Source organism: Pteropus vampyrus, unplaced genomic scaffold (genome assembly GCF_000151845.1).
Source record: "Pteropus vampyrus isolate Shadow unplaced genomic scaffold, Pvam_2.0 Scaffold130, whole genome shotgun sequence".
Lineage (NCBI taxonomy): Eukaryota > Metazoa > Chordata > Mammalia > Chiroptera > Pteropodidae > Pteropus > Pteropus vampyrus.
This window is the reverse complement of record NW_011888911.1, coordinates 2495889-2509827: the sequence shown is the minus strand read 5'-3', so window position 1 is coordinate 2509827 and position 13939 is coordinate 2495889. Positions and strand designations below refer to the sequence as shown.

Genomic DNA, 13939 nt, shown 5'->3' with positions numbered 1-13939 from the left:
TTTTGTCATTTTGTTTTAGGTGAGCTGACCCCTTTCAGTATTTCCTGTAGTGCAGGCCACATAGTGCAGGTTTCTCTCAACTTTTCTATGTCTGGAAAGGTTTTAATTTTTCCTTCATATCTAAAGGAGAGCTTAGCTAGATATGTTATTCTAGGCTGGTAGTTCCTTTCACTTAATAGTTTAAATATTTGATTCCATTCCTTTATGGCTTGTAAGGTCTGCGCTGAGAAGTCCGAGGATAATCTAATGGGTTTTCCTTTATAAGTTATCTTTTTCTTCTCCCTGGCTGCCTTGAGAATTCTGTCTTTGTCATTGATTTTTGATAATTTTAATGCAATGTGTCTTGGTGAAGGCCTTTTTGGGTTAAGGTATTTAGGTGTTCTGTTGACTTCTTGAATTCCAAGCTCCAGTTTATTCCTTAGATTTGAGAAATTCTCGTCAACCATTTGTCTGAAAATGCTTTCTAGTCCCTGCTCCTTTTCCTCGCTTTGATAATGTTCATTATTCTTATGTTTCCTCTCCTGATGATATCAGCTAGTTCTTGTATTTCTCATTTATTATTTTTCATTCTTCAGTTTCTCTCTTCTTCCTTCTGATTTATCTCTAGATTTCTGTCTTCGATATAACTGATCCTTTCCTCAATTTGGTCGACTCTATTTCCCAAACTTGCTTTTTCATTTCTCATCTCTTTTAGTGTGTTCTTCATCCCCAGAAGTTCTATTTGGTTCTTTTCGAGGGTTTCAATCTCCTTGCTAAAGAACTCATTCTGCTCATCTATTTGTTTTTTCAATCCCTGAAATTGTTGATATGAATTGTTTTGGATCTCACTGAGTTTTTTCAGAAGTACCATCCTGAATTCTCTGTCTTTTAAGTTGCATATTTCTATGTCTGTAAGCTTATTTTCTGGAGATTTTTCTCTTTCTTCCTGAGATGCCTAGTCACCTTGGTTGTTCATGGTGTTTAATGGACTATTTCTCCGCCTGGGCATTAATGGAAGTGTATTCTGCTTTTTTCCAGAAAGAAAATTTATTATATAAAGATCTCTTTTTTGCCTGTTGCAAAGAAGGTGTTTTTCTTTTGGTTTCCAGTAGGTGGCATCTATGCCTCTTGGATCCCTGCTTTATATAAAGTCTTAATGATGCTTTTTTTTTTCCTTATAGATATTCAATCACAATCACTACCCTCAGTCTCAGTCCCTGTCAGTGTTAGTGACAGTTTCAGTAGCATTTGCTCAGATTTCCCTGGGGTTCCAGGGCGTTTGGTCTCGGAGGGTATTGGGGGAGGGGTCCCCTGGCTGGGCAATGGGGGCTGGGGCTCAGCCTCGCATTTTGTAACCACGGCTGGTAATAATCAACTGTTGTTTCTCTGCTGTCCCAGCTTCTGCCATCCTCACTTTTCTGCTTTCTGCTCTGATACCTGGGTACTGCCACTGGTCACATGGAGCTCATAGCTCTTCGAAGCAGGCTGTTCAGGGAACTCGCTGCATCTTCTCCCCTCCCCCTCCTCCTGCAGGGAGCTCCAGCTGCAAGAGGCAGCTTCTTTGTTTTTCCCAGTCCACCACCTGACTCCCGGAGTTCTGACCTGTGGTAGCTGTTATGTGCAGATCCCATGCTCGGATGTGCTGGTGTGCAGTTTGGGTGTTTCTTGTTTAGTTTTAGATGTTCAGCTTATTATTTGAAACATTTCAAGGGGAGAGACTTGAAGATGTCTCTCACTCTACCATGTTTGTGATATCCCTCTCTCAGCATTTAAAAATTTTGAGGCCATGGCAAGTTACATCATCCGTGTATACCTCAATTTCTTCTATTAAAGAAAGATGATAATAATTGTACTTAAGTCATAGAAAGGCAGTAACGTTTGTATATGTGTGTATATATATGTACATACATATATACACACAGTTAGGTTTTTTAGAACAATAGCTGATTCAGAGTGAGAATATAATAAGTATTCACTCAATTATTCATATTATTCCTCAGTTTCAATGTTAAGAATTATGAATCTCAGTTAAGAAAATTCAGAATTTAAATTGGTACTAGGTAATATCACAAGTTTACATTTAGTGACAGCTATTCTCTGCCTGTGCAGTTTGGCCCAATCAGCAGTCCTAACTTCAGGCAACGCATACACACATTGACAAACACATCCTATACAGACATTTGTTTCCTTTCCCCCATCATCACGCAGAGAATGTGGCAATCTTTGCCTCTCCCAAAGATAAGCCCAGTCCCTGAACCATCATCTCCTACCATAAATCTCCTCTCTCATTCATGTTCCATCTGGGAACCCGCTGTCATCATGCAGACCAAAGATAAATCATAGTAGTCACAGGAAAAAGAATGCTTTATGAGGCGATGAACAGGCTGCCCTCACCAGCAGTCTTTCATCATCTCCCAAGTGACCACAGTGAACATACATCTTCCTATAATATGTTCTCTTGTGGGTTTTGCTTAGTTTTCAGTAATTACGCACAAAGTATATTCTGATGGAAAAGCATCTTATTCTGGAATTATAAACCTGTCTGGCTTACTCTACCCACCCCAACATATATAAACCTGTCTGGCTTACTCTACCCACCCCAACATCATAATCCATTGCTACCACTGCCACTATCACTTTTTTCTCCATCACCAACACTGACCACCACTAACACACACCAGGCATTTTTAATCTATGTCCTTTCACCTGTCACTGCTCAGCAGCCAGGATATTTCCAGTGGTATGTGAGTTTGGAGAATGGAAGAATGATATATGTAGTGGGGAGGGATATGGATTGAGGGCAGAAAGCACTGAGGAAATCTAACCTTTGAGTCTTTGTGCAGGTTTCTCAGATGATATAAGTATAAAGTTTCTTCCTGACACATCAGAGCCACACAGCAAGAGTACCTCAGAGCATCTTCTACCTTCACTATCTGTTTTAGAATCATTCTTCACATTCCTTAACTACCCCACAAACAAAAGGAAGGACATGTACTGGGAACACTCCGAAGGGCTGGCTTAATAAAGAGACTTGCTACCAGCCCTATTCCTTGCAGTGCCATACTCCTCACTGCAGAAACAATGTCAGAGTATTCCCATCTAATCATGGAACACTGACAGCTGAACTGCTCTTCCACTGCTCTCCCAAGGGGTGCCACTTGAATGGGATAAGGCTAGAGCTACAGGGAAGTTGGGCCAAGAAATTGGCATCCTGCTGGGAAGACCTCATTTCCTGAGAGTGATGGACAGTTTACTGGTGCCAAGTGTGGTTTTTCTCTGCACAAAGAGTGCTTGGATGGTCTAGGACATCTCACACTGTTCAACTCACCTCATCCCAGTGGTAATAAACTGTTGTAATCTACTAAGATTTGATGGTAGTCAAAGAGATAGGTTGGTTTTATTGCCTTAATTCCCTTAATTCTTTAGAAATATAAGATAAATTCAGGACATGAAGTTCCATGTGTGCCCTGACTCCTGGATGCCCAAGAAAGAGTTTCCTGATACACTTTTATTATCTTTGTATAAAATACATACTAAAAAAATTATATATCTATGTATGATATATATAGAGAGAGAAAGAGATAGAGACAGAGAGACAGAGTGATAGATACAGAGAGACAAAAAAAAAAAAAGAGAGAGAGATCGAGAAGGGATTAGGCAATAGTTTTCTGTATATGACACACCAAGACCACAATCAACAAAAAAAGTAATCAACATTAAAAACTTTTGTGCTTTAAAGGCACCATTAAAAAAGTGAAAAGACAATCCATAACTCACAAAATGGAAGAAAATGTTTGCAAATGACATATCTATTATGACTTTTATGTAGACTGTATAAAGAACTCTTCTAATTCAATAATAAAAAGATCATATGTTGAGCTTTAAAAGTGGATGTTACCAATTAAAGTTATGGAGAAATATAAAATAATAAGAACGTATTGCGATATCATTTTGGGGAAAAGGTGTGCATACATGGAAAATAGAATATGCTCTCCCAAAATGTTAACAGCACTTATTTTTGGATGGTGATATTATGAGTAATTAAAAATTTCTTTGTCAAAAATAAAAATAAAAAGACAAATAACCAAGTAAAAACAGGCAAAGGCCCTATATAGACATTTCCTCATTGAAGATGTACAGATAAATGGTCAATAAGCTTGTGAAACGATGCCTAGCATCATTAGACATTGAGGAAATGCAAATCAAAACCACAATGAGGTACCACTTTATGCCCACCAGAATGGCTATAATCAAAAGGCAGATAATAATAAATGTTGGCGAAGATGTGGAGAAATTGGAGCTTTTATATACTGCTATTGGGGATGTAAAATGATGTAGTCATTTTGGAAAACAGTCTGGCAATTCCTCAAAAGATCAAGCATAGAGTTATCATATGACCCAACAATTCTACTCCTGGTTATATATGCAAGAGACAGGAAACTTATGTTCCCCTCAAAACCTGTACACAAATGTTCATAGCAGCATTCTTCATAATAATCAAGAAGTGGAAACAATCCAAATGTTTATCTCTGATGAATGGATAAATAAAATGTGGTATATCTATAGAATTTAATATTATTCAACAATAAAAAGAAGTGAAATACTGCTACATGCTATAATGGGATGACCCTTGAAAACATGCCGAGTTTTAAAAACCAGTCATAAAGCACCATATACTATATGATTCAACTTATATGAACTATCCAGAATAGGCAAATCTATACAGAACCTAGATTTGTAGTTAGGCAGGGCTGGAGGTTGTGGTGGGGGGATGGGAAGGTGGTTGTGATCAAGCGTGACAGCTAATTGTTGGAGTGATAAAAATGTTCTAAAATTGATTGTGGTAATGGTTGCACAACTCTGAATATACTAAAAAGCCATTGATTGTATACATTTAAACGGAATAATGACTTAATAAAAAATAATCAGGGTAATGTTAATGTGAAGTGCTTAGAACAGTGCCTGACAAAATTCTCAAAAAAAGGAAAATAAGATTTTTATCACTTCATCTTTTGTTTATCCCATTTTATTCTAAAAGCTGGCACATCTATTACCCTTTCTCCCCCTTCCTTCCCTACATTTCATCTGTACACAATCCTGTACAGGCGGTTCTTCCTTTGCTCAGTCGTGTGGAACCATTAAAATGACAGCAAACTAAAACCATGCAAAGTAATCTTGGTCACTGGGAAATATCACTATTGTTTCATGACCTAAACAATTGTTGTCAGAACATTAAAAGCTCTTTTACTGGCTGTTATAAATGTATAGAGAAATTTTTAAAATAGTAATACTAGTATTTTTTTACTACACTATGATTTAAAACGTTATAAACATTAAGGATTAAAGTTTTATTTTTTTGTAAAATCTTATCAAGAGTAGTACTTGCATTCCTCTCATTATATAACTTGTGATCTTACAATATGGAGGAAGCATCATTTTTATCCTTGGTGAATTGTCATTCTCCTATCTAAGTTTGGATCTGCTTCCAACATTTTATTCTTGTACTTTCAATATTGTGAAACCTATCCAAGAGTCCTCAAATCATCTGGGTGTGTTCCCCAGAGACAAGAAAGCAATACGGCTATGTCCTTTGCTGTCTGTGAGTCAACTGAATAATAGATGCACAATGACCAGTCACTGACAGACTATGAAATGACTAGTCACTAATCAGGATAAGTCATCACTTACATAGCAATTTGTGGACTAAAGAGCAAGTAGCAAGTTCATACTCATGCAATTACTCACAGTCATGCACCATGGAAACCAGAATTTGAATTATGTCATTAGCATGACTGCTCATACTAACGTGTGGTAACTGAAATGCATGCATATTGATGCGTGCAAACCAAACACTACCTGTCTGTATTTTTTTTTCACGATTTTCTTCACTTCAAACTCATTCTTCATACCTGAACCCGCAACTATTTTCCTGAGATGAGTCATCGCCACCTCCACCCAGAACTGTGCACCCAATTCCTGAGTGGTCTCAGTTCCTCCACCCTCACCTGTACTCCAGAACATCCCGAGCACCAGCACCCATATCTGACTCACTCCATGATGGGAAGGAGCGAAGTGGGAAAGAGCTCAGGCTTTGAGAGTATCAGGTTCCCAGCAGGTATCATCAGGATATAATTAGCACCATATTGTGGCTATGTATTCAAAAAGCACCCTTCTCTCTGCTATCTGTTCAGAGACCATTCCCCCAGGCTCCCTAAAAAAAAAAAGAAAAAAAAAACAGAGAAATTTCACCCTCTGGGGGTTTACTCTGAGATGCTCTCCCAATAGGAAAGTGCACCAGAGCCTGTGACCCTCCCAGGAGTAGGTGGAAGAGCGCTGAACTTAGCAAAAGACACTGATGGTGAAATTGCTCTGCCAACATTTGGTCTCTGTCCCCACCGAGGACTAGCATAAGTTCAGCCAAAGCCCCAAGAAACCTGGGCCTTGGAGCAGCTGCCTGCTGGGGGCACCTCCTTCTTGAGGACAATGGACAAGCTGCTGGTGCTGAGCATGCTCTGCTCTGCCTCCTTCATGGTGGATGCTCTGGAATGGGAGTCTCGGAACCTGGTGGTCTGTGAGCCAGAGGAGCTAAGCCGACTGTTGCAGTCCTGACTACCCAAGAAAGAACTTTCTCTTGAAAGCCATGCACTACATGTTCATCATCTCTTCATAAGATACAATTTAAAAAAATAATAAAATACAACAAAGAAAACTATCATTAAGTGACCAATTCAACCCATTTGGCCCTGGGACTCTATTGGCTTTGGCACTGAAAATCTCATGTCCTGGAATCTCCCTTTTTCCAGGCAAATCAGGATGGTTATCCATTTATGTACAGAAGAGTAAACCTGGAATTATATATATTTTTAAATTGTCTACAGTGACCAAATTTTAATTTCCTAAAAGGGAAAATTGATGGAATTATAAAGGTTATTTTAGAACACCTCTCATTCTCATTGTTTAAAGTCCATGAAAAATGTAATCTAAACAATCTGAGCATTAAATACGTATTTGTTGAAGCTTATTTATGAGAAAGAGAATGTCTTAAACTAATTATAAGCATATATTATTTAAAATGGGCAAAGATTAAAAATGGATTCAACAATAAAATAATAAAAATAGACTTCATTTTCATATCAAGCCTAGTTTTTAAGGGGGAAGCAGATAAAGGAGAGAAAGGAGGAAGAGAGAAAGGAGAGAATGAAAAAGAAAAAGAAACAGGAGAGACATGAAACATGATAAACATACAAAGAGAGAGTAGAGGAGAGAAAATCTGAAGGAAAATTAAAGATACAAAAAAGATAAGCTTCCTTTTGGTTGGAATTGCCATCTTCCCATAATTTGACAAAATGACCAACACAAAGGGAAAGAGAAGAGGCACCAGCTGTATGTTCATTGGGCCTTTTAGAAAACATGGAGTTGTTCCTTTGGCCACATACATGTGAATCTACAAGAAAGCTGATATTGTAGACATCAAGGGACTGGGTACTGTTCAAAGAGAATGCCCCACAAATGTCACCATGGCAAAACCGGAAGAGTCTACACTGTTACCCAGCATGCGGTTAGCATCATTGTAGACAAACAAGTTAAGGGCGATATTCTTGCCAAGAGAATGAATGTACATATTGAGCATATTAAGCATTCTAAGAGCCGAGATAACGTCCTAAAACTTGTGAAGGAAAATGGTCGAAAAAAGAAGCCAAAGAGAAAGATACCTGGGTTCAACTGAAGCACCAGCCTACTTCACCCAGAGAAGCTCACTATGTGAGAACCAATGGGAAGGAGCCTGTGTTCCTGGAATCCATTCCCTGTGAATTCATTTCATGACGAGTATAAAAAAGTAAAAGACCTCTAACTGAGTAGAAGTGTGGTGGCCCCACCTCCAAAGAAATACTTAAAGAAAACTTTAGCTCTGTCCCCTAGAAAAAGAGAGATTAAAAAATAGATAAACATAGAGCTTCCTAAACTTATGAGACAGATTTTCTTCACTAATACAAAGAAAAATAAGAGATGACCGAAATTCATCTTTTCCTAAAAACATGCTAAAATCTTTCTTCCTAAAAAAGCTGTCTTTTGATTGTGCACCTGCTCTAGCTACCACTCCATGACCTCGGTCTCTTCTCAAAGTTTCTTTCAAGAATTGGCCACACTCACTATCTCCACTTCTTCTCTACCCATTAACTCTCTAGTCCACTCTAATCTGGCACTTGGCTGGCACTTCGCACCTGAACCTACTCTGACTGGGGTCATCAACAATCACCAAGTTCATGCTTATCTGATTGGAATCTCTAAGTCCTCAGACAATGTTGACTCATCACTGCCTCTCAGAACTTCTGACTGTGAATTCTGGACACTGTTCCTTTTAGTTAAACTTCAACCTCTGACCAGCCCCTCTTATACTGAGAGCGCCTTCATTCAACACTGTGATATTAGAGTTCCTTAGAATTTCATGCTTCTCCTCTCAACATCACTTGGTTCAGTGGACAACCAGCTCTCATGAATTCAGCAACACAGATGTCCTTGATCTGCATGTAGCTATTTATCATCCCAAATTTCCCATCTCTAATTGTCCCCAAATTATCCCAAATTTTCACACCTCTGTATCCATCTCCCTAGCCCATCATTTTCCATGAGGGCAATATGAGTTCACTGTCTTCACTAAGGAACTGTCTTCCCTTCAGATCTGGTGCGATTAGGAGACAGGCAGCCAGTTCAGCGAGGAGCTAAAACAGGAATAAGAGATGAGAAAATGAAAATCAGGGAATAGAGATGACTCTTCAGATAATTGAAAAGAAGCAGAGAGACAGAACAGGGTAGAACTAAATGTGCTTATAGGCACTGGGGAAGGAGACTGGCCAAGGAGAGAAAAACTGCACTAAAGGGAAAGGAAGTTCTTAGATGAGATGGGAGTGTATTGCGGGCTTATCAGAACATGTTGGAAGAGATAGAGCTGGACAATGCCCCAGGCTTTTGAATTCCCCAAGGTAAGGGCAGAAAAAAAATACTAACCCAGTATCTCTAAAACAAATTTGGAACCAGGCGGTCTAAATGTTTATTTTCATTAACTTCCCAGGATTTTTTTTTTTTTTTGCAGAAGATACTGCCTGTACAGCAGTAATCTTGAAACAACATTCCCCCAGTAACAGAGATAGATGATTCTATCATTGAACAGTCAAATATTGTGTGGTCATAAAGTCACCTACAAGGAAAGAAGAAAGAAATGGTGTGGAGAGGCTCTTACCAGCTGAAGGGGATATTCAAACAATGGTGATTAATGACTCCAAGGTGAAAGGGTCTTCTGCCCACCACCATCTGACCTGACTTCCAGGGTAGGGACACGCCCACCTCCTACCATGGGCTCCCTTTGACAGGATCTCCCTATGTTGGCCCAAGAGAGAAGCAGTGCATTCAGACCAGCAGGCTTCAGCATAGAGAGCCTGACCTTGGTTAGCCTTAGCATATTTACTCCCGCTCTGTATGCTATTCCCTGTTATGGTGCATCCTGACATTGGCAGACCATGCATACCGTAGTCAGGCTAAGAGAGTAGACATTGAGGCCCAGCCCTTGGTTGGGAGGGCTAGAACCCAGCTTGGTTGGGTCAGAGAGTTAGACAGGGATTTCAGAGACCCTGGCATGAGTCTAAAGAATTCCCCACTATCTACTTCCCTTTGGAAATCTCTGTTAAATAAAAACTACTCTTCATAGCTCATCAAACCTATTCCTCTTCTTTGGAAGGGCTAATCTGAAATTTAAAAAAAAAAAACTAGAATAACCTCAGACCTCTAGGAGACAGCATTAGTGACCAAGGAAATAACATTCCAGCAAAGCCAACGGATGAATGTGGAGACAGATTTAAAGATCTCCATTATTCCCTTAAAGCTAAAGGAAACATGCATACCAATGATAGACTATTCTGTGTCTCTTTCTAATTTTAATTTTGTGGGAGAGAGTAAACAGTTAAGAGCCAGTAACTGAATTATTTGGTTACTTCCCACCTCCCTTTGCATCTCCAAAGAGAGCCAGGTCAGATGACATTGGGCCCTTCGGTAGCACCAGGACACAAAATGACATTACATCATCAAAGAGACAGGCACGCTTTCCCCCAGTAAGGAAGAGTCAATGCCCTTTATTTTGTGTTTGTCTTTCTGCTCCTCCCACCAACCCAGCTTTGCAAACAGCTCCTATCTCTTAGTTACAAGATCCTTTGTTCACAACTCCCTCAGATTAAAACGTGTTGAAATATTACTAAAAATGAATTTATGTTGGTGAATAGCTCTATTTAACATTCTCTAATTTGTTTTCTCAGGTACCTAAACAGCTAATGTTTTACTTGTTAATGTAATACGATCTCTCTGTCGATCCCCTCACCTCTTTGTCTATAATTATAAAACCAAGTGTCAATTTAATAGCTGATATGTATACTCTTCAGCAATGTTCTCTTCAATCCATTCACCACTTTTTTATATTCCCATTTATTGAGCAATTTTATGAGCCAGGTAATGTGCTAAGCATTTTACATACCTTACAAGTAATTGCCCTAACCCCAGAGCTCCTTATGACTTCAGTCCTGCCCCCTACCCCCCGCCCCTCTTTAAGTCTTTACTCAGATGGCACCTTTTCAGGAATGTTTAATTTAAAAATTGCAACTCCCATTTTCTTCTCCAGCATTATTTATTCTTTCTCCCCAGCTTATTTTTCTTCAAACTGAATTTCATTATTAATTTGTTCGTTGCCTGTCTCTTCCTGTTATGAGATAACCTCCACGAAGGCAAGATTTTTGTTTTGTTTGGTGCTCGGTTTTTGTTCGTTTTAAGTTTCTCAGAGGTGATTTTTTTCACTACTGAATCCATGGCACCTAAAATAGTACCTGGGATGTAGTAAGTACTCAGTATTTGTGGAACAAATGAAGATTAACCACAATCATATGAAGTTCACAGGTGAGATAACTGAATGTCACAGATAATAAGTAACTTGACAAACAGGTATTGGAGCCAGAAGTGGACTCAGGTCTCTCTGTCACCAGAGCCTGAGCTTTTATCCATTTCATTAAGTGCCTCAGTTCCATGTGCCTATCATGTCCTCTGTCTCTCTCCTGTCTCTTTCCCTATCTCCACTTTTTCTTTACCTTTCTACTTCCATATTTCTCTTTCCTTTTTACCTTTTTATCCATCTGAATTCTGCTTCTCCTGGTTTTCTCAGCTTCAACTACTTTTTCCTCTACCTCTCCATTCAGGAAGGTTCAGAAACTCGACTCTAGCTGGCAAAGTTATCTTTCGATGTAAAAAGGAAAACAGTACATTCCTAGACAAACAAAAGCTGAGGAAATTCATCATGACTAGACCTGCCTTGTAAGTAATTATGAAAGGAGTTCTTCAATCTGAAATGAGAGGATACTAATAAGCAACATGAAAACATGCAAAAATATACAACATGCAGGTAAATATACAGTCAGACCTAAAAAATTCTATGTCAGTAAGAGGATGGTGTGTTAACTACTGAACTATAATATAAAGGTCAAAGGAAAAGAGTATTTAAAATAATTTAGCTACTATAATGTGTTAATAAATACACCATATAAAAAGAGGTAAATATGACATCAAAATATAAAAGGAGGGAGTAAAAGAAACTTTTATAATGGAATTGAAGTTAAGCTGCTATCAGCTTTAAATGGACTACTTTATCTATGGAGCTATATTATGTGAGCCTCATAGTAACCTCAAAGAAATAGCCTAGAGCAGATGCATTAAAGGTAAAGATAGGAGAACAGAGCAAACCATTATGGAAAATCACCTGTTTAACAAGGTAAGCAGAAACATAGGGGAAAAGAAACAATGGAAATACAAAACAAAGCATAAACAAACAAACAAACAAACAAACAAGAGGCATTAGCAGGTACTCACAAATCAATAATAATTCTAAATGTAAATGATTGAATTCACCAATCAAAAGGCGTAGAGTGGCTGGATGGATTAAAAAAGAAAACAATTACATATTGCTTACAAGAGATACACTTCAGTTTTAAGAATACATATAAACTCAAAGAGAAGAGATAGAAGAAGATATTCTAAGCAAGAGGAAATCAAAGAGAGCAGGGGTAGTTATATCAGACAAAATGGATTTTAAGCTAAAAGCAATAGCAAAAGACAAAGATCAAAGATCAATTTTATAATAACGCGGTCAATTCATCAAGAAGATATAACAATTATAAATAAACATGCACCCAGCATTAGAACATCCAAATATACTAAATGAATAATAACAGATCATAAGGGAAAAATACAATACAATAATAGGGGAATTCATTACCCACTCTCAGCAATAGATGGTTTATCCAGACAGAAAATCAACAAAGAAGTGACTAACTTAAACTATACAGTAGATCAAATGAACCTAACGGATGTTTATAGAACATTCCATCCAATAGAAGCAAAATACATGTTCTTCTTAAGGGCATATGGAACATTCTCCAGGATGGACTATATAATATGACACAAAACAAGTCTTAGCAAATTTTAAAAGACTGAAATAATACCAAGTATATTTCCTGACCATAATGATGTGAAACTAAAAATCAAAAAGAGGAAAGCTGAAAAACCTACAAATATGTGGAAATTAAACAATACACTCCTGAACCAGTGGGTCAAAAAAGAAATCAAGTAAAATAAAAATATATATCTTAAACAAATGAAAATGGAAACACAACATTTCAAATCCTTTGAGATGCTACAAAGCAGTTTGAACAGGGAAGTTTATAGCAATAAATACATATATTAAGAAAACAGAAAGATCTTAAATAAAAATCATAACTTTATACCTCGAGGGACTAGAGAAAGAGCAAATCAACACAAAAGTTATCAGAAGGAAGAAAGTAATAATGATCAAAGTAGAAATAAAATAGAAACCAAAAAAGCAATAGAAAAGATCAACAAAACGAAGAGCTAGTTTTTCAAAAAGATAAACAAAATTCACAAACTTTTAGCTAGACTAATTAAAAAAAAAAGAGCCCACTAAATAAAATCAAAAAGAGGAAACATTACAACTGATACTACAGAAACACAAAGATCATAAGAAACTACTGTGAACAATTATATGGCAACGCATTGGATAACCTAGAAGAAATGGATACATTCTTAGAAATATACAACCTATCAAGACTGAATCAGGAAGAAATAGAAAATTTGAATAGACCAATAACAAGTAAGAAGATTGAATCGATAATCAAAAACCTCCCAGCAAAGAAAAGCCCAGGACCAAATGACTTAATTCATTAATTTTACCATTTAATAAATATTAATGCCAATTTTTCTTAAACCTTTTCAAAAAATTGAAGATGGGAAAACAGAACCAAATTCATTCTGGTATCAGCATTATCCTGATACCAGAGACAGACAAGGATTCCACAAGAAAAGAAAACTATAGACCAATATCCCTGATGAATACAGATGTAAAAATTGTCAACAAAATATTAGCAAACTGCATTCAACAACACATTAAAAGGATTATACATCACGACTAAGTGGGATTGATCCCTGGGATGTAAGGATGGTTCAACATACACAAATCAATGTATATCATATTAACAAAATGTAAAACTCATATTATTACCTTGATACAGAAAAAGCATTTGACAAAATACAACATCCCTTAATGATTAAAAACCTCAACAAATTGGTATTGAAGGAACATAACTCAACAATAAAAGGCCACATGTGACAAACCCACAAGTAATATTATACTCAATGGTGAAAAATTGAAAGCTTTCTAACATTAGGAACAAGACAAAGATGCCCACTCTCACCACTCTGATTTAATATAGGACTGGAAGGCCTAGGTAAAGAAATTAAGCAAGAAAAGGGGAGGGGGAAAATGCTTCCAAATCAGAAAGGAAAAAGTAAAATTGTCTTTGTTTGCAGATGATATGATTTTATATATACTAAACCCTAAAGACACGATCAATGATAT

At 37.5% G+C, this 13939-nt stretch overlaps 1 protein-coding gene and 1 pseudogene across 1 annotated transcript in view; one reads left to right on the top strand and one right to left on the bottom strand.

Moving 5' to 3' along the window:
- Window positions 1-7307: 7307 nt before the first annotated feature.
- LOC111744228 lies at window positions 7308-7803 on the top strand (annotated as a pseudogene).
- Window positions 7804-8668: 865 nt separating this feature from the next.
- The window catches only part of LOC105296864 (ATP-dependent RNA helicase DDX25-like), a 24468-nt gene continuing 19197 nt past the window's right edge, over window positions 8669-13939 (bottom strand). Inside the window, 1 exon segment of the mRNA XM_023534716.1 lies at window positions 8669-8699. Within this exon segment, the coding sequence (XP_023390484.1) occupies window positions 8669-8699 (31 nt within the window).